At 34.6% G+C, this 21411-nt stretch overlaps 1 protein-coding gene across 2 annotated transcripts in view; it reads right to left on the reverse strand.

Annotated features, from left to right (window-relative positions):
• LOC138391679 (vesicle-fusing ATPase) overlaps positions 1 to 21411 on the reverse strand; it is a 122948-nt gene that overhangs the window by 81138 nt on the left and 20399 nt on the right. Inside the window, exons 2-8 of one of the 2 annotated variants that reach the window (XM_069481581.1) lie at positions 19619 to 19704; positions 17448 to 17547; positions 15118 to 15157; positions 10927 to 11093; positions 9808 to 9915; positions 9245 to 9320; positions 6678 to 6833 (exon numbers count right to left, since the gene is read on the reverse strand). In XM_069481581.1, the coding sequence (XP_069337682.1) occupies positions 6678 to 6833; positions 9245 to 9320; positions 9808 to 9915; positions 10927 to 11093; positions 15118 to 15157; positions 17448 to 17547; positions 19619 to 19704 (733 nt within the window). The remainder of the gene's footprint in view (positions 1 to 6677; positions 6834 to 9244; positions 9321 to 9807; positions 9916 to 10926; positions 11094 to 15117; positions 15158 to 17447; positions 17548 to 19618; positions 19705 to 21411) is intronic. The other variant, XM_069481582.1, reaches the window with a different exon arrangement.

Below are 21411 nucleotides of genomic sequence, written 5' to 3' on the forward strand. Positions count from 1 at the left end.
GGCTGCCTCAAAGAATGCTCTAGAGGTCCCCCAAAAGTGAAGTTAGAAGGCCCACTTTAATGGTTTTACATGATGGGCTTTCACGGGAGAATAGTATAAGGGTTAAGGGTATAGACTCTGAGGCTAGACTGCCTGGGTTCAAATCTGACTCTACCACTTACTATTTAATAGCTATGTGTCTTGGACCAGTTACTTAACCTTCCTGAGATTTAGTTTTCTGCTCTGTGAAGTAGGGACAATATAGCATCTACCTCATAAGGGTGTCATGAGGATTAAATAAGTTAATATACAAAATAATAAGTAAAGCATAAGGTGGTTGTGAGGATTAAATACGTTAACACACAAAATAATAAGTCAAACACTCAAAACAGTATCTGGCACTATATAAGTATTAGCTACCATCCTCATTTTCATCATCAATCTAAATATGGGAGTATAGCAGGAGAAAACACCAACCATTTCACTTTAGGGGTCATATGAGTTAGATTCCTCAACAGAATGGTTTTTGAAGACTGAAAACAAATTCATGCACAGTTCCTCAGAAGCACCCTTTTCCCACTTTCCTCTCTAATGCTTCCTCAGCTGCATAAAGGCCTGGATGCAAATGTTCTCTGCAAGGAAGACTATTTATATCCATTACTATAATGCAAAAAGTACTGGGAGGAAGTAGTTTGCTACATATCAAGAAACTGTTTTTCTCTTTGTTGTAGAAAAGGACAGGTACTCTGCCTACCTGCTAAAAAGCTACCACCAAAGCCCTCGGAATCCAGGCCCTTAACCCTGAGCTCTCCTCCTCTACCAAAAACTTCATGAAGGGAGTGGAACATACCTGTTCCCTGATAACTTTTTATGCTGACAGTGGAGCCACCCAGAGAGAGAAACAGACTGTAATATTATTATATCTTTTGTTTGTTGGCTTTTTAATTTATACATTAGAAATATAATATCATAGTAAAACATTCAGACACATAGTTAAAATAAAGTAAAAGAACAAAAGTCTCCTTTTATTACCATCCTAACTTCCCTTTAATGGGAATAAACACTTTTTCCAAATTAATGTGTGTCCTTAGAGATTTTAATAATATAAAGCATTTACTTTCAGTTTTATATATTTTTATTAACACAAATATGCCTCTATATTTGGAGCTATGTCATTTTAAGATTGCCTCTAGTCATTTCCCTTACTGGTGGACATTCAGGTTAATGCTTAGACTGCAACTTTGAAGTGACCCAATTGTTGATCTGTAAGTAACTCACCTGTCGTTGCCAAGAAATCTAATCCATTGGTGACTCTGTAGACCAGGGTGAGTTGCATAATTATTTATTATATATTACAGTGTAATAATAATAGAAATAAAGTGCACAATAAACGTAATGTGCTTGAATTATCCCAAAACCACCCCTCCCCAATGTGTCAAAAAATTGTCTTCCATGAAAACAGTCCCTGGTGCCAAAAAGGTTGGGGACCACTGCTGCAAACAGCACTGCCTCTCCAAAAGATTTATTTCTTAAAGTCTGTCTACGAATAAAAAAAATGCCAACTGAATTTACATTTAGTTTGACTTTGAGATATAAGCACTATATTATAATATCTATTCAGATATAACTTTAACTTAAAAAAATTAAAACCACGGAAAAATTAATTCAAGGTAAAAAATTTCAACTTATAAAAAGTTACCTATAGTATTTTTTAGTGTACATGCTTTGTCTCTAAATCCTGCTCTAGAGATTTTGGAAATCACATGGTCATAAGCCATTTTCTTCTTCTATTTAGAAAAAACACTATAAATTTCCCAACCTGAAGTTAGAATTAGTAAATTATTATACTCCTCATATCCAGGTATCATCTATAAGTACTTTAGTGGAAAATCAGACGAGAGAAGTTTTACATCTCTAACTAGTGAGCAACTGCTTTCTTTTCCTCTGCTAATAAATTACAGGCAGACTTGAACAGATGTCAGGTTGGCATTCAAAACCTAAAATATAGCTGAAAAGCAAGTTATGACTAATACAAGGAAAAAAGATGAATGTCAGAAAGCTTCATTTTTTTCTCCTTTTTTTCAAATTTCAGATAAGCTCTTTAGCCTTAGGGTTCCTTTTACAGAGCCCTGGAGTTTGGCTAGATGTCTTAACCCCCATTTAAAATGCAATCTCTCCTCATGAGTGGGGGTGTGAAAATGCATTTTAAGAGTGTCAGTGTTTATGTTAATCTTAGCAAGAACTCCCTCTCTCCCAAATATAGCATGCACAAAACCTTAGTGCCCTTTCTTCCACTATGTTTTATTTGCACTGTTTTTAGCATGTGAAAGATGTCTGTGTGTGACTGAAAGGCTCCTTATCTTCTCGGCAGCTCTACTTCATAGAATAACTGCAGTTTCACTTATGATATGAGAAAAGAGTTGCTTTCCTCTAGAATTTCAAAAGAAACCTTAAAAATACAGATTGAAAATGGGCTTACAGATGGAGGCACAGGGTAAAGGAAACCAAAAAGAACACAGTGTCAGTTTCAAAGAATGGGGGCACAAGACCATAACAAGTGGCTTTCCTCCCCACTAGGTGGCCTGAACGTCTACAGCCCACAGATCCACCGAAAGACAGTGTGAGGCTGACTGAGGCCTCTGTCTCTACACCCTTTTCCTTCTAGCTCTTTCCTTGGGGAGATGTGAACCTATTCCCAAGATTACATTAAGAGACGCTAATTCTTTAACAATATTCCACTGTTCATTGAAAAGGATTTGTTTTTTTTTTTTACTTGAGACTTATAGTTTAGAGAGAATTGCCAGGGATACTGGAAAAATGAAGTTTCTTTGTAGAAACACTATCTTTGCCAACAAAAGAGCTACAACAAGAATTGAGGTAATCACTTATTTATCCTGAGCATTCTCCACAAAACTGCATGCTGGGGAATAAGTGTGCTAACGGTATAAATTCCACTGATACCTGAATATGCCCAGGGACAGCAATCAACGGCTGAATTTATTCACCTATACTTCCAGATACCAGCTTTTGATGCTAACGTTTCTACTCTGGGACTCAAATAGTGCTTTCTACCATCCCACAGAATATGGATTTAAGGTAATTTCTAATTAAACATCCATTGTTGTGGGGGTTGGAGGACATGCTAACTAGATATCTAGTTGGTATTCACTAAGTACAAGGTATAGGTCTAGTGTTCTTTGCTGATGCTTTCATACACTCCCAAGGAAGAGCCACCCTGCTCGGGTTTGGGTGAGCCCAACTGCTATGGACAAGGGAAAAACTAAGGAGTTACACTGATTAAAACAATAATAAAAACAAAAGTCTAAATGGATATTCCCCTTAAGTAATCCCTTTTCCTATTTCTAAACAGGTTTTTATTCCTCAGTCTGTAGAGCTTTATGTGACTTGTAAGGATTTCCTGGATTTTGATTCTATAAAAATATAACAAAAGCAGGAAGGTATACACTATGTACTTGAAAGTATAATACTTCAAGAAACAAACTAACAAATTGGAAACTCTATGACAGTTAGTTTCACATATATTACCTCATTTGATCCCTAATTTTATTGCATAATTGGGGTCTCTGGTTAAGTCATTTAGTCCTCCTATATCTCATCAGCAACATTCTGTATGTACCTAAACTATATTTTGAATTTTGAAAAGGCAACATGAAGTTTTACGAGCAAAAGAACCATATTATCTAGAACCATAATTATCAGTCTCATAAACACAATGACAGAAGAGAATTCTAAATTTATCACTTTGTAAATTTGAAAAATTGATATATAGGCAAAAAATACATTTAGTTAAAATTCCTGTTTACAAAGTAATATAACTCCAGACTCCATGGTAAAGATGTATGATTTGGTCTCAAGCTGAAAGTAATGTTCCCTGCTTAAAAGTAAAACAAAAAAGCTCCAACCTACATACGTTTTTTTTTTCTAATCTTTTTTTTAAATCTGAATTGATTTAATCAATCACACCCAGTGTCCGAATGAATCTCAAAACCATACAGGTTTTTCAATTTAGTTAACAAAGAGTGAGGAAAAAAACCAGCCAATTTTGTTCCCACCTGGCAGGGTAAAAGAACACAGGATATGCATAAAAAGCACTTGCATAATTTTATTTATAGTCTATCCAAATGTAGCAATTTTCATTTTTATATAGCTTTATTAAAACATAATGAGAACTTTATAACCACACTGTAGTTGAAGTACAATAAAGTAATTTAATATATAATTCCCCCAAAATTCAAAAGAAAAAAGAAGCCTCTATTGAAAAATAGAGAATGAAACATGCATAGCAAGAGAAATATTTCTCAGCCATTTAACCATTAAAAAAAAAAAAGGTAGCTTTACTGCTTTTTGGATACTGGGCTTTAGTCAGAATAAAGAAAATAATATTTTTCAATTTAGCTAAAAAGCCAAGGTAGCTTTATACTTGCTGTCTTTTAAATCAAATTGATAACACATGCTTCTTGATGGCAAAAAGCCATAAAGAGAAAAAAACATTACTTTTAATAAAGGACAGAACTAGGCCGGGCGCGGTGGCTCACGCCTGTAATCCTAGCACTCTGGGAGGCCGAGGTGGGCGGATCGTTTGAGCTCAGGAGTTCGAGACCAGCCTGAGCAAGAGCGAGACCCCATCTCTACTAAAAATAGAAAGAAATTATATGGATAGCTAAAAATATATATACAAAAAAAAAAAAAAAAAAAATTAGCCGGGCATGGTGGCGCATGCCTGTAGTCCCAGCTACTCGGGAGGCTGAGACAGGAGGATCCCTTGAGCCCAGGAGTTTGAGGTTGCTGTGAGCTAGGCTGACGCCACGGCACTCACTCTAGCCTGGGCAACAGAGTGAGACTCCGTCTCCAAAAAAAAAAAAAAAAAAAAAAAAAGGACAGAACTAATTTTTTGTCTGATTAATTTAGTGTAAAAATATTAGAAAAATAAATCCATAAGAAAGGATTCTGGCCAGAAACACTCATACAATTCAAATCTACAGTCCTTAATTAAAAAGCACACCAATAACAAAAACCACACTACTATAATTTGACTCATTTCAGTATGGATATCAGAAACAGATTAAATTCACTAATAGATTCCAAACCTGTTTTGATTTCATTTCAAGCTCTTTGACGTCTAGCAAGGTCACAAATTGACCAATGTGAGTCTTACTCTATTTCTTTTTGCATTATCTACCCAACCTTACACGAGGCCCTCAGGAGCAGGGTCTGCATAATTCACAAACAGGTGACTAGTATCTGAATAACTGTATCCTTAATGCTTCCAAACAGTCAGAAAACATTTATAATATAATTAAAACATAATGGCTTACTATAGAAGCAGTTATTTTTTTTTTTTTTTACTTGTTGGCTGGATAGTATAAATAGTCAAAGAAATAGAAACATTACCCTCCTTCTACACTAGGTCTCAATCCTGAAAACCAGTAAAAATATTCCACAAGAACAACTTAGAATATTTGGAATCATCTTTTTATCTCTGCTTTTACCCAAAATATACTGAAACAATATTTTCATGTCTTGATCAAAAATACACATTATCAAGATAGTGAACTACCACATTCTAAAATGTTTTCCAAATTAGAATTCTGTGTTTTATGGACTTGGCCTTTGTATCCTTCAGATAAAAAGTATGTTATTGCTATTTCAAGGTGTATAAAACTCAGGTGATGAGGGTCTCTGTCATTTTCTCTTAATCCAATTCCAAACTTGACCTTTACCCAGCGAACAGGTGTGTGCTGTGCCTGTAATTTATCAGAGTGAGCGACCAGGCAGAAAAGCTAGCAACAATAGGAGGTTAATACAATCCAAGTACTTAGTGCCTAGAAAGCAGTTCTTATCCCCACCATGATGAATATACTTTTATCTTCCAGTAGCAATTTAAAGATAAAGAATGACGGGGGTGAGGGGAGTAATATATTTGTATTCCTTCCATTTTTTTGAATACTGTTTTTAGACTCATAGTCTGCCAGAAGCTGTTATGTTATAAATTCCTTTCTCAGATATTCTGTTGCTCACATTCCATTCCAACGTATGATATGGATATGAAAACAGTCATCATGACAACATTTCCACTGGGCAAATAAAGTCACTTCATACAGATAAATTAAATAAACCTTCAAGAAGAAAGTGATAAATGAGTAGAGCATTTCTTTGTGTGCAATATAGAAACTCCTATTTATATCCTGCATTTGTCTTTTTAGATAAAATTTATCTTATTTAAAAACATGCCAGGTATCCATTTACTAGGTATGAAATATACTAACTGGGTAATGCAGCAGCACAATAAAAAGGAGCAGTAGCTAATATTAGAACAATGCCCACAGTATAATAGATAATTATTATTCCACAGGGTAAATCTGACCCATAGTGGATCTTTAGAGTCTGGTGAAATTTCCCAATATGTCCTATAGGAAAACATTCTTAAATAAATAAATAAAATGGAGCAACCACAAGTATTTCTACGACTTCTCCATAAAATTACAGCATAATTTTTAAAGTTCTAATATTTTGAAGTTTTTTCAGAAAACATATCTGTTTACTTTTTCAAAAAAGAAGTTAAAAAAATACTTTTGTGGGTCTGAAAAATAATTTCAAAACTATCAAAAAGATTCTTCATCACATTAATATTTTTTAACAATACAAGATTTTTATCACATTTTCCCTTTTAAACTTACCCATCTGCTCCACAATCTCTGGAGGAAATACTCGGGAAGCAAATGCTCTTCGAAAAATATCTGAAAATTCCTTGTCCAGACCTCCTATTCCCATTTTTTCAAAGTTCCAGTCAGGATTGATGATAGATTGGCGATTTTCCTTGGTTTTAGCTTTGCCTGTGTCAAACAAATACAATCAAATATGTAACAAGGACTTCATCACTAACTGTAAAAAGCCAGACAGAACTCCCTGGGCATCCTAACTGAATAAAGAGAAGCTACCTTTATGCAAAAATGAACGATATACTCTCAGCTGATTTTCTAATAAGAAAGGTTAAGTTTTGTTATTTATTTTGGTCCCCATTTATGGTCACTAACACACTTTTAAAATGACTAGCTAACTTATGCTGTAGTCTCTTTGTAATCAATCCACGGAACTTAGTTTCTATAACCTTTAACTGAATTAACTAAATTGGTTGATCAGAAGAAACACCATGTGCATATCTGATGAAGACAATACTAGCTGACAGAAATACAACTGAAATCTAACAGTCTCTGAAGTCTTCTAAAGCAAGTATATTTAAAAATACATATATTTATCTAGATTAAGTTTGTACAGGTAATTAGGTACATAACCCCTCAGCCTAAGAAGATGCACTCAATAAGTGTGATGTCTTATTTGCTTTTTATTTACCTTCGCACAGAAGTCTAAAATCATTCCAAAGACTTCAATGATTCCAAAATTCATGTTTACAAATTCTTTCACAAGGATAAAAATTATCTAACTTAAATGTCAGAGTGCCACCTAAAGTAACTCAAGAGAACCACATTCATAATTTCAAAGAATTAAGTACCTCAGTATACTTTACTATAAACAAAAAAAGTAATACTATAGTTTTTATAAAATCAGGGAAGAAAATGTCACATTAAAAAAGTTTATCCTAAGAAATGATAAATATTTAAGGTGGTAAATATGTTAATTAGCCTGATTTGATCATTCCACAATGTATACATGTATAAGAGTACCAAACTGTGCCCCATGAATATGTAGTTACTATTTGCCAATTAAAAATTAAATTAAATTTTTAAAATGTTTGTCCTAGATGGCAATTTTATGGGTAGAGTTTTGAGGTGTTAAGATTTCCTTTAGGAAGCTATGAAAAATATTTTTCTTACACTCTACTGTCCTCTTGTGGCCAAATTTACTGCATGCCAAATTATTACACTATGCAATTTTATTTTCCAATGGAAAATTTTGCATGGATTACTTAGAAATACCTACACTGGATGAAAATTATGCAACTCCCTTGGGATAGTATGTCTTAACAAAAGGTACACAAAAATAAAATACAAAGAAATCACTTCAAAAATTTATTGGATAACAGGAGATTATAACATCCTACATCTATAAAAGTGACATATATAGACAATAAAAATCATGTTGTAGGAGTATGTTTAAAATGCTTGAAATGTTAAGCAAAAAAATCAAGTTATAAAACTGTATAAAAACAATCAAATTTTAGAGTGTGTGAGTTGTTTGAAAGCCTATTCATATTTCATAAAATAAAATATTTTATTTTATAATTAAGAAAAAACAATTAGGGGAAATGGTAATTTATGGACTAAGAAAAGAGGCCACACATTCAAAGAATGTTAAGTAACCTTAGACATGATGATGTACAACCAAAGAAAACTCTCTATTTTCTACTGGGGTAGATATTAACATAGTTAAATTAATTGAAAATAAGAATTACTGTCCAGTTAATTGCATTATTATTCAGGTGAGTTCCTATTATTAGAAACCAAGCTGCATTGTTTTAATATAATAAAAGTCAGGCTAAAGTACAAAAGTAGGACTGAACCATAAGTCTGTTGGAAAGATTTTACCTGCACATTCATCACTTAACTCAATCACTAATAGAAGTGATGACAACATCTCATTTAATGCAAAACCAGGTGAGGGGCATTCTATAAAATAACCGATCAGTTCTCAAAGTTATAAAAGACAATGAAAATCTGAGGAACTGTCAGAGATTCTGAAAAAGAATAAAAACACAGAACAACAACGCAATGTGGAATCCTAAATCAGATGCTGGATCAGCAGAGGACATAACGGAAAAACTGATGAAATTCAAATAAAGTCTATAGTTAGTAGCAATGAAACCATGTTAATTTCTTAGTTTTGATAATTGTACTATGGTCATATAAGATGTTAACATTGGAGAAGCTAGTGAGGGTATACAGGAATTCTCTGAGCTATTTTTGCAGATCTTCTGTAAGCCTAAAATTATAAGTAAAAAAAATTAATTTGTTTCTTTTTTAGTGTGGCTACTAGGAAATTAAAAATTACATATGTGGCTCACATTCTATTTCTATTGGATAATGCTAATCCAGATGAAGGTTTTAAACTTTTTCATCAGTAAATCTGACAAATAGGAAATACCCCATGATTTTGTGATAAGCCCTCTCAAGGGAGGTGCTCCTCTTCTCTTTCCTTACTTAAAATCACTGTACATGAGTCACATATAATATTAATAATAGAGATAGTCTCATTTCATTCAGAATCTTCTAAAAACTGTATGTCTTACCAATAAGATTGAGTGATGAATTTTCTGCTTTTTCAAATGCAACTTGACTATTTCCAACAACCAGTCCTACCTCAATCTGTATAGAAAGACAACAATTAGTAGTCTAATAGCAGACTTCTGGACTTCTCAAAGCAAGGTCAAAAACAAAGTGGAAATGAGGCCACTACATGCAAAGCAAATCTTCCAAACTATCATTCATCTGAGTTATATTTACTTTTCTTGTAACTAATTATCTTCTAAAATTCCTATGTGCTTTATTCCAATGCCTATATCTTTCCAATAATGTCTTTCTTAATATTTATTTACAAAAAAAATCTGCATTCAATCAAAATTACAAGTACATATATATACAAATTTCAAATTACTATTAGGTCTGCAAATAAGTATATTTTAAGCTATAGTTTGATAACAAAGCTGGCTATAAAGGCAATTTTCCCCTACTATCTTTAAAGAGTACACAATATGGAAAAAATCACTGAGACAATAGTTAGGAAAATTATATTAATCTATACAATTCACATCATAAAGACTACCTAATAAAGATTATTAGAAATAAAGCATACCTTCTGCCTTTTACCTGTCGCAGGCTCTCCCTTCAAGATGCTAGGATCCATGGCTTCGATATCCTTCACCAGTAAGCCAAAAAGCTTTTCATTGAAGCTAAATACAAGCTATGCAGAAAAGAGGAGAGAAAAGGGGAGAAAAATCACTTCATAATATAATGGCATGATTCTCACATTATTACCAATGTTTTTCAAATATAGAAAACCAGTTTTTTCTTGTACACCCCTCTCCAATCTGCTCCACAGGCAAACTACTTACATGGCCAATAAGAATAAAAGAGAGCTAATATTTATGATCTTCTACATACCAAACACCAGGCAGTTAGGTTATATAGTTAATATTCACAAACACTCTTGTAAACAGAAATTATTATTACATTTTATGAGTGAGGAAACTGAGGTCCAGAAAGAAGCTAAGCAATGGTGCTCAGAGTCACAGTAAATAATAGTAAATGCCAGGAGTCAAGCCTCTGTCTGTGACTCTAAAATTCATGCTTTTCTACAACCAGTATAAAATGCCTGCTATACAAGTGCAGAGACAACTTCTGAATGCTCAATTGCACTATTATTCAGTTTAAAAGAAAAGAATTTGTTCCTAAGAAGTTAACAATATGTTAACTGAAGTCCAAAAAAGAGACTATCAAAAATGTTTTCAATGAGAGAGAGCTGGGGCTTCAGTTTCCATAAGAAACTTCAAAATATATATACATATTAATAATTTACTTAAGATTCTCAAATAAGTCTGTAACCCATAAAAGTTCAGAACTACTTTTCCACAGAACTATATTAGTGAAAGAAAAAGATATCTCAGAGACAAAACAAATGTCCTATAATGAGAAAAGAAACTTCAGATATATATGTCTGCAGTGTTCCCAAATTTGCAGAGGGAAAAGTTGCTATCATTATATATGACGTTGTAACCTAAAAGCTACCCTAGAATTTTTCTGAACAGACTCCTAGAGGTTCAGTAAACACATCTACCTCACTTTTTATCACTCATCTTGGGTATGCCTGTTCATATGCGAAGCTCCTCTCATTTTTTAGAAAGAATTAATTTTGACAAGAGCAGGGATTAGAATACCTACAAAGTTAAAGGAATGAACGAAAATTTCAAACTACCTGTTGTCCCACTGAGAAGGTTTGGTTGTTGAACTGTTGAATAAATTCTGCTGCCATCTTGTCGGTGTCATAAGGGTTGGAGTCAATGCTTTTTTTCTGCAGGAAATCAATCTCGATGGTCATTGTGCCAATACATTGTTTGGCTTTGTCAAATGTATATAAGGAGACTAGGAAGAAAAAAAACGAAGCATTTTTTAAAATCACAGGGACACCAAATACTTGCTGTCATTCTAGTAATTAAACATTTCACATAAATGAATCATAATGGAACTTCATGAAAAGGGGACTTAAGTGGACTTCATTGGAGGGACACACAAGCACAGATTTAAAAAATAATAAAAACCACTAGAAATTTTCTTCCCCATTTGAATTAGTCAGAAAATACTGAACAGCCCTCTCCCTCTGCTATTATCCCTGACCCCACTCTCATGGGAAAATCACAGCCTTTCGCACATGGCCTCTGCATCTTCCTCCTCCTCATTCAGCAGACGACAAAATGACAGGATGGGAAGCCCCAGTGGAATCAGCACAGCCTGCTGTTTCCAAACAAGATTTTGGTTTGATACAATAAAGAGCTATAAGGTAAAAGGTGAGTGAATTCTTTTACCCTAAGAAAGTAGGATGGGGAGCAGGGGAAAGGCTTGAGAAACAATGTTAACTAGGGGGATTTGCTCCAGAGCAAGTTAGAGTTTAACGTTTCTTTTTCACTTCTACTAAAATATTTACTGAACACCTATATACCTAGGGAACTACAGTCAGTTCTACATGTAAAGCATGTAGAACAGGGCAAGAACAAGGTTTTTAACTCCTCTTCCTTAAGAGCATCTAACTGTCTTTTAGGTACCTAATACATTCATGAACAAAATTTAAATGAAACAAAAACAAAAAACCCTATGGTCTCCATGTTAATAGCAAAGGAGGCAAAAAAGCATACATACAAAGCTCCTGCTCAAGCCACAAGAAAAGTTCTAAAATTGCTTTTAGGTTACAATGTCATAAATTTAAATATTAAAGTATTACACTTAATTTTCTATCAGGTAATAACCACTCAATCAAAAATCTTTAATTGTACAACAAAGTTTATATATATTTTTAGAAAAATAGGTATTAAAAGAAATTTTCTTAATGACATGTAATTACAAAGAAGTATTTCCACAGGAAAAAAATTGTGACTCTTAAATCAGCTTGAAAAGCATATTTATAATTGCCAGTTTATAAACAAACATTTAAAGCAAAAAATACTACACTGCGGTATATAGTATTGGGACCATTATGAAAGAGTAGAGAGTAAGCTACCCAGAAAAGTTCAAGAGGAATTTTGCATTTGAGTTTCCCCACCAGAGCAACTTGATTACACCCAGTAAGAAAGAGTCTATCAATACTCTTTAATAAGGCTTAATGCATATACACTTTCCTTTTGTGTTCCCTGAAGACCACTGTCCTAAAATTTGCCAGTGACCCCTTCGGGACACAGTAGAAGCTCTCTCAAGCAGCCTCTGCTGAGCTGACTCATCAGAATATTGACCAACTTTTATCCCTCTGATATACACGAATCTGCCTACGGCTTGCCTCATGTTCAGAGGGTGTAGGCGCCTCATCCACCACTGGAGTTGCTACACATTATGGGTTAACTATGTTCATTCCCTAATCTGCTAGTGCTAGTTATGCTTAGTATAGTAATTATGCAATGTAATTAAATACTACAAAAACTGTTAAAATTTTGACATTCTAGAATTGATATTATAAAACTAAGTTGAAAGCTTTGAGAAAACTTACTAAAGGAAGAATTTCTTCTAAAAAAATACTGTTAACTAGGTATGAGCAATAAAATTAGAAAAGATTGGGAATGAAATCCATAAAAACCCAAAAGGATTCTGTATCCCAAATGCTTCACAAGGTCTAAGTTTTCCATCCACTTCAAAGAGACCCATATGGAAACTACTGGTAAAGTGTATCCATAAAAGAAAATACAGAATTCCAACCTATGGGACAAAAAACCCAAGAATAGGCATCTAACCAACTTTTCAATTAACTAACTACCAGTCCCAGTCACACTGGATAAGAGAGGCCCTACAGTTCTCACAAAAGTACATAATTAAGAAAAGATTGGTTTTTCACACTTCCTTTGAATAATAGGCATAGTGCTTTTGTGAGTTAATGTGGTCAAATAGCAAGAAGCTAAACAAACAAATCACTGTAGTGTAGCTTTCAGTTGATCAGTATTAAATGCCTGTTGCAAAGAGTCTAGTGGTTTGCAAACAAAGCTGTTCTCTTCAAAGGGATCGTGAGTCTGTGTGTTTCAATAGATTCAGGGAGTATCTAGAAGAACCTAAGTAAATCACTGAAGTTCTCTGCACCTTGATTTGTCACATCTGTAAATCAAGAAGTCTGGACTAGATAAGTCTCTATGGTCATTTCATACTCCAAATTCTGTTCTAAACTTCTTTCTTATATTCTAGCCACTTGAGTTATGTACGGGATTTTCTGCAAATTCTTTCGATAAAATTGTTGTGTAATCGTATTTCTCTATTTTGGTTTCCCATTTAAAGGGGGACACACATATTTTAAATATTTCAAAAGCCAAATAACAAAGCCAAAGGAAAGGATAGAAAATGCACTGAAGATCAAAGAATAAGTTCAAATCTTGGCTGAAAGTTTCAGAATATTCTCCTGCCTCCAATTCTGGATGCTATGTTCATTCTTAACATTTCCTAGAAAGTACAGATTATGTGCTACTTGAGTAACTTTCATCGGCAAGAGAACATACCTGTTTCTCCACATACTGAATATACTTATAGGTTGTGATCTTAATGTAAAAATTAATACATTGATTCAACAATTCTATTTCCAGGTGTCTGTCCCAGAAACACTTTTGAACATTTGCCTAAAAGAAACCTATAGGAAGGTTCCTTGTTGCATTATTTCTAGTAGTCAACACTGAAAAATGCTGGTCAGTAGAGGAACAACAAATAAAATGTAGTATATTCATAATATGGAATACTGTACAGTAATTTTTATTAAAATAAAAACTTGACATATTCAATAAAGATGGATTGCCCATGAAAACATAATATTGAGTGAAAAAAGTATATTGTAGAAAGACTTGTACGGTATGATACCATTTTGTGATTAAAGACTCCAGTACAGTACAATGTTATAATGTATATATACTACGTGTATAAATATATATGTATGTATATCATCTTCATTCTGAGAAATTTGAATAAGTATATTAAAATATCTTCATTACTGACTATAGTTTTCAAATGCATTTTAAAGTCTATGTTCCTAAAGAGAAAAGATCAAGCTATCACAATTTCAGATGTTACAGGCAGCACCATGGACAGCACCACGGTCAGTCCCAAGGGACAAGTGTCCTGAGGTTTGCCGTGGTCCCCAAATTTTTTGGTACCAGGGACTGGTTTCACGGAAGACAATTTTTTCACTGCTGGGGATGGGGGGGCTTGGCAGGGGGTGTGGGCAGCTCTTACTATAAGAGCGTATCTTTGTTAGCAGGAAATATAGAGGTAAAAAGGAATGATTTCTGTAACTTAATTTCAAATGGTTCAGAAAAGAAGTGTGTGTATGGAAACAGAGAGGACGAGAGAATGAAAAAGAAAATATGACACTGGTGAATCTGGGTAAAGGTAGTATACAGAAATTCTCTATTATGTTTTCAGTCTTTCTATAAATATGAATTCTTTTTCTAAGTTTTAAAGACAAGCCAAAAAAAAAAGCTGGCTTAATTACACTTGTATTTTCTTTCCTTTCCCTACTGTTTCTTTCCTTTCCCTAAAGTTGACATAAAATTATCTGACTAAAGAAGATTCATAATTCATTTTCCCAATTTTGCCATACTGCCTAAGAGACATGCCAGTTTTTGCTTATTAGCTCTTTGGCTTATAAAATCCATAAGCAGCTTAGTCTTTTTTAACCCCCCAAAGTCATAAATTGCTTTCCTTGCCCTTCCCTAATGAACTATGATGACTTTATAACGCACTTCATTGAGAAAAGAGGTAGGGACGCACATACCACAACTATTTCCTTCCTGTTCTCATAGACCTAATCTGTATTCTGAACAGAATGAAGATTTAAGGTCTGACAGCCAGTCGCAGAAAATTGTACAGACCTCAATAACTGTGAGAAAATTACACAGAAAATCTACCTTGGGTGGCTAAAAAATATACTTACCTTCTATTTCTTGCCCGATAGAAAGTCCAGCCCATTTTCGCTATAAAGTAAAAGAGAGAAAAAAAGACACTTAAAACCAAATCATCAATATTAGAGAAAGAGGAATTTTCATGAATTTCAGAAACACATTCTAAATCACAGTATACTGTTATGTGTTGAATTGTGTCCCTCCAAAAAATATTTTGAAGTCTTAGCCCCTGGTACCTGTGAATATGACTGTATTTAGAAATAGGGTCTTTGCAAATGCATTCAAGTTGAGATTAATTAACACAGTTAATTAGGAATCCATTGAACTGATTTGGAATTGATTCGATTAGGGTGGGCCTTAAGCCAATGTGACTGGTGGGTGTCCTTATAAGAAAAGACTCACAGACACATAGGTAGAGACAACAGAGCTAGAGACTGAAGTGATACATCTATTAATACAAGCCAAGGATTATCAAGAATTGCCAGCAACACAAAAAGGTAAGCACAGAACAGATTCTTCCCTAGAGCCCTTCAGAGAGAGCATGGCCCTACTGACACCTTGATTTCAGACTTCTAGTCTCCAGAACTGTGAGAGAATAAATTTCTATTGTTTTAAGCCACGTAGTTTATGGGTTTTTGTTACAGTGGCCCTACGAAACTACCGCACATGCTACAGATTATATCTGAACATCTGTCCCAAAACATACAAAGCTTGCCTTCTTACAGTAAAGCTGGCACCACTCAGTAAGATGTTCCTTTGCATAATATGACACTCCTGAAGGTCTTCATTATAAATACCTCAGTGCTCTAAACTTACTTCTGCAGTTAGTTTTACTACTTGTTATAGTATCACAAAAAGTAAGACATTCAATTCATGAAAACTAGTTAAAAAACTGGTCAGATATTCTATATTGAAACCCAAGCAGGGACTCAAATAATTAGATGACCAGGACTACTCTCTGTGTACCAGCCTGAAGATTTTTAGACATTTACAGCAGATTTTAGCCTCTCCCAAATCCTATCTGGTTATAATGGCAAGAATGTACAGAGACAGACCAGATTGTGTTTAGGCAGGAATGGGGGGCTGGATTCAAAATTAGTCATTACTGATAACACTCCAAAGAACAGTGAGAAAAATAATTTTTGGCTTAAAATCAATAGTTTGTCTACTCATCTGAACATAGTGTATTTTATGGTAGATAGTTTAGAAGATGCTCCATTGTGAATACGTGCAACAACTGCTCTCCCTTCCAGCTTTCTTACCATGGGTCCCATCTTCCTCCTCTCTGCCCTTCACCTACGCTAGAAGATCTCTCTGTAAATTCCTATCCTATATCTGGACAACCTGAAATGTAGCAGCATGCTGGTTAAGCCCAGCCACATTTAGGTTCTGGACTTCAATCCCAAAGAAAACCTTAGGGGATAATAACAATGTATCTATCATATGGGGTTGTTTTGAGAATTGGATGACAGTGCCTAGACTATAGTAAATGTTGTGGGGAAAGAATTATTACAAAACAGAGAGACAAGGAGCAACGGGCACATGAGAATCCTAAATGGAGCTCTGTAAAAGCTAGTGAACCCTGGAATATCACAATCTTTTAATTCATAGAAACAGACAAATGTGAAATGTGGTCCTGATAATAGAGAGGCATCAAACAGAAAAAAGAGGAGTACTGAGTAATAATTTCCCACAATTCTTGAGAGCTTCAAGAGCTCTTAAATAGTTCTTAAATGAGTGTTTGATCCCTTTTCCTAAATCTCCAAGTTTCCTTTATATTGCTCAGGACTGTGGGGTCAGCAGCCTGAGTAAGATGACAAGGGAGAAGAGAATGCAGATTATTATTTATGGTGCTCCCATGTCACGTATTATGTTTCTGGGACAGTGCTAAGCAATCTAATTCTGTGAATTCCACAGAATCCACCAAGAGTTATAACTTGTAATCATAACCCTTCTAGTTGATGGGGGAGCCCAGCAAGTTAGGTTATGATTTGAAGTTCTTTTCGTATTCTTCAGTATGACACCACTGCATTATAAAATCATGATTAGATGTCAATTTTACAAATAAAATATTTTCATATCTTTTCCGTTACCCTGAGAGTTAATATTAAAATAACTTGACACTTTATCTGATAGCTGACTGATATTACTACAGAATTGTTGTTAAAAAATAATCAAGGCAATAAAATAAAAGGCAGCCACAGTAAAAATTGACAATTAAGAATATGTCTTTAAATTCCTTGTATAACACCTAGATGTTTTTCTTCAATATGAACCTGTTATAGGGTGATGCTTGCTTAAAAGAAATTGATTCTTCTATGACTTTTAAGAATAGAAGAGAATAAATTAACATCTGAGTTACCTGAGGTAAGCTGAATGCAATGCTTCCTGGAACCACTGATGGGTGAGTCCTCAGTGTGAATGTGTACCTGTGATTGGGAGAGGTCCTCACAACCACATGCCTAAAACACAGAAACATGGACAGGGCTCCATATCAGAGGACATGAAGAACATAATTTCTAAATGTGTTTCTTTCCAAACTGATGTTTGATAAGTATCAGGTAGAAAAATGGCATCATATGAGTCTTGAAGGAAAAGAACCAATTTATTTTCTAAAAACTGTCAGTGATTCAAAATGTTTTCCAGACATAAAGGAGCACCTTGGCCAAACATACAATCAGTAGAATCCAGCCAAGTTATCATGCTTAAAAAAAAAGGCTTATTAGAAAGGAAAAAAAATTAAAAATAACAAAGTAGAATCCAGCCAAGTTCAACAGAGTACATACCATCCCAAATATCAACTTCATTACATTTCTAGTTTACATAAAACTGAAGCCAGTGATTCAGAGTCTGTGATATCAAGTAAAAACTAGATGAATTTCCAGTCCTGAAAATTATTTCACATCCTAATAAAGGTAGGAGAACCAAAGAAAGAAGAGCTAGGATATAGCAGTCAAAAAACCCAAAAGTTAGCTTTTAGCACTATTCATTAAAGCTGTTTGCAGACCCTCTCAACAGGCTGAAACAATAACCACCTATAAAATGAAAAAGATGGCAAAATGAAAAATTTCCCTAAATACATCAGCTTTCATATACATACCAATATTTATGATTTCAAAGAATTTTGTGCTAATTCCTTAATCAGAAATAAAATAGTCATCTCACGATAATCTCCTACACCAAATAACAAGGACCATGCTTGCGATAGAAGTTTCAAATTCCGTTATGCAATAGCACTTTTTTTTTTAAAGAGAGAGGGTCTTGCTATGTGCCCAGGCTGGCCTCCAACTCCTGGGCTCTACAGACCCTCCTGCCTCAGCCTCCAAAGTAGCTGAGACTACAGGCGAGCACAATTGCACCCAGCTCACTACCTTTTTTAAAATTATCTTTCAGAATGCTATAATTTTTAATGTTAATAGTTAATGTTGCTATACATATTACTTTGCCACTAGAACACATGTTCCTTATATATACTATATTTTAAGAAATCTCATGAGTACAATGAACGTTTAACATATGCAAAAGGAGTCCATAAACAAATTCTCACATTGATTATCTATACTTCAGTTAACTGTTGAAAGCCCTGTGTTCGATTTAGCAACACAGAATGCTTAGTACTGGAAACAAAGTTAATACATTCATGTAGTACAGACTCTTACAGTGAAGCCCACAACCAGAGATGATTAGCAATTCTAATTCTGTGAAACTCAGGTATTTTACAAACAGCTTTAGAAAAAAAAAAATAGTTAAAATCCTGCCACCTTGTTTCTTATGTTTGTTTTGGTACAGCCCCTTCATCTCCTTAGCTAGACAACCTCAGAAGCATATGGATAGCACTGAACTTGTAGCAGGGTCTTTACAAGTTGTGGCAGTGGGTGATGTGAATCAGTGAAATAAATTACAGTGAAAAATGCATTTAAGGACTATACATTTGTTGTGTTTCTTCCAATTTTCGTCTTTTGGATTATCATAGTAGATAATATTTACTGAGGGCTTATTAACAGGCAAGGCACTGTTCTAAGTGCTTTATCTGTGTAACTTAATTTTCACAACTACTCTGAGGAAGATATTATCATCATCTCCATTTTACAGATCAGGACATGGAGGCACAGAGATGGTAAATAACTTATCCATAGTCACCTAGACTGTACCTGCAGAGCCAGGATCCAAACTCCGTCAATCTAACTCCAGATCCAAACACCTAATAACCATGCTATATATGATTCATATAATGAGTATATTTAGCTCTACTAAGAAAATCAGTAAAAAATAAAAAGTTATATATAAAAAGCTGTATAGGATTTTTAAAACATTATACAGTACTTATCAAAGTTTGAAAAAGTAATGATTGAAATACATAACTTTCTCATCTGCTCTATTTTCCAACTCAGCAAGAAGAATAAAAAAATTGGGAGAGAAAAAAAAAAAAAAAAAGAATAAAAAAATTATTTTCAAAAGTTTCCTAAAAATGAATCTCTGGAAGTTTCTAAAATACCACTTAGCAGGTTAAAGAAAACAAAGTCAGATACTCACTGGCCAGACTGGAAATCCTTTTCATTCACAACTGCACAGTTGGTTAAAGATAATTCATCTGTCGGACATCTTGCAGCTTGCATACTCTGTAAGAATCAATGATTAGGAAAATAAAATTAAGTCATGTTTTATTACCTTAAAGAATATTTTGTGCCTTCCTGGCCTCCATTCTTTATCACTACCAATGCTATGGTGAACATCTCTTCCTCTGCAGTAATAGCAAACCCTTCCTTTGGGAAACTGTTCCTTCCCCATTTCATGTGGTTTTGTGAGAATGCCAATAACAGCACACATGCAACCATACATATTTCTGTCTCTCCCATGGGACTTTATATTGTCAGAGTTGCTTTGTGAGAGGTGTTGTCCTGGATCTTTGGCTCCTTGTTTGGAAAAATTGTAAGCAAGGCCGGTGCAACGGAGTGATGACAAGACTCTTAGCACTTCTACACAAGCAGCTTTTATTGCAGGCTTCAAGCATAGAAAGCGAAAGCACATTTCCATTTCAGGAGGGGAAACAAGTCTGTCTCTGTGAGTAGAGAAGACCCTGGGGGTCTTAATACATTTCTACTTTTCTGTCTGCACCTTATGATATGCTAAATGTGGGCAGAACATTCATGATTTTTTCTGGGAAAAAAAGTGTTCTTGGAGCTGAGGGCGCTTCCCAATTTTATCCTTATCGGGTAACTTCCAGGGGTTGCCATGGCATTTGTAAACTGTCATGGTGCTGGTGGGTGTGATTTTTACTATGCTAATGTATGTTAATGGCGGGAAGGTTACCTTTGGTCATGACCTCCTAGTTTCTGTGCATGCTCCTGGCCTGGCAGGAAAAGTTCCTAACCTCAAGTTCCTGCTGCTGTGGGTTTGACTCTAGATGCTCATTGGCCTCCTCACATTCACACCCCCTCCTCTTTTCCTATGGTTAGCACTGCTAACCTGCACCTGTCCCTATCAACATCTACAAGCACTAGAAGGCCCTCTTCCTTGCCACACCACCACATGGAGGAAGACTTTCCACTCTAAGACAGTGAAACTGTCAGAGACACAGACAAACTAATAGATACCTGGAAACACACACCTGGCAACCAAGTTAAAGTCCTTGAGACCAATCCTGAACGTTGGTTATGAGCCAATAAATTCTTTTTTGCTCAAGTTTCTTGAAATTGGTTTTCTATTTCTCAAGAAAAGAATCTTGACTGATTAAAATACAATGAAGTTCAGTAAATTTGATAAAATATATTATGAAAAAGTATCTTTTTATTAGAGATCTCAAGTGGCTATGAACCATATCTCCTATAGATTGAGAAAAACCATCTTCTAAATATTTCTCAACAAAAATTATTATAGGGTATATTTAAAATTAAAAAACAACAATCAGCCTTTTTGGTCAACAGCTACCAACAAAACATTCCCTCATATAATGTATTTAACCAATAACCCCTTCCATCATTCTCTAGGGCTTCCTAGTGAGCTAAGGCACTCACAGTCATTGTCTGTTGATGAGTAAAGGGCTCATTCTTCAAACCTCAAGCCAAAGCTGATTATTCTTAAATTTCTCTCCCAAATATGAAATTATAGAGGAAAATTATTGCTTTGCTTTTGTTTTAAAAGGCTAGTTTTGTTATTCTTAGTTGTTTGGGGCAGTAGTCTCTAAAGTGGGATATGTGCACTTGAAGGGTTTATAAAATAATCCTTTGGTGTGTAAGAAGAAAATACTATTACTTCTATTTATATTTATTTTATACCAATTTTTATTAAAGATGAACCTCACCTTAAGTGTATATTTTGCCTTAAGA

Source organism: Eulemur rufifrons, chromosome 9, assembly GCF_041146395.1.
Source record: "Eulemur rufifrons isolate Redbay chromosome 9, OSU_ERuf_1, whole genome shotgun sequence".
Taxonomy (NCBI): domain Eukaryota; kingdom Metazoa; phylum Chordata; class Mammalia; order Primates; family Lemuridae; genus Eulemur; species Eulemur rufifrons.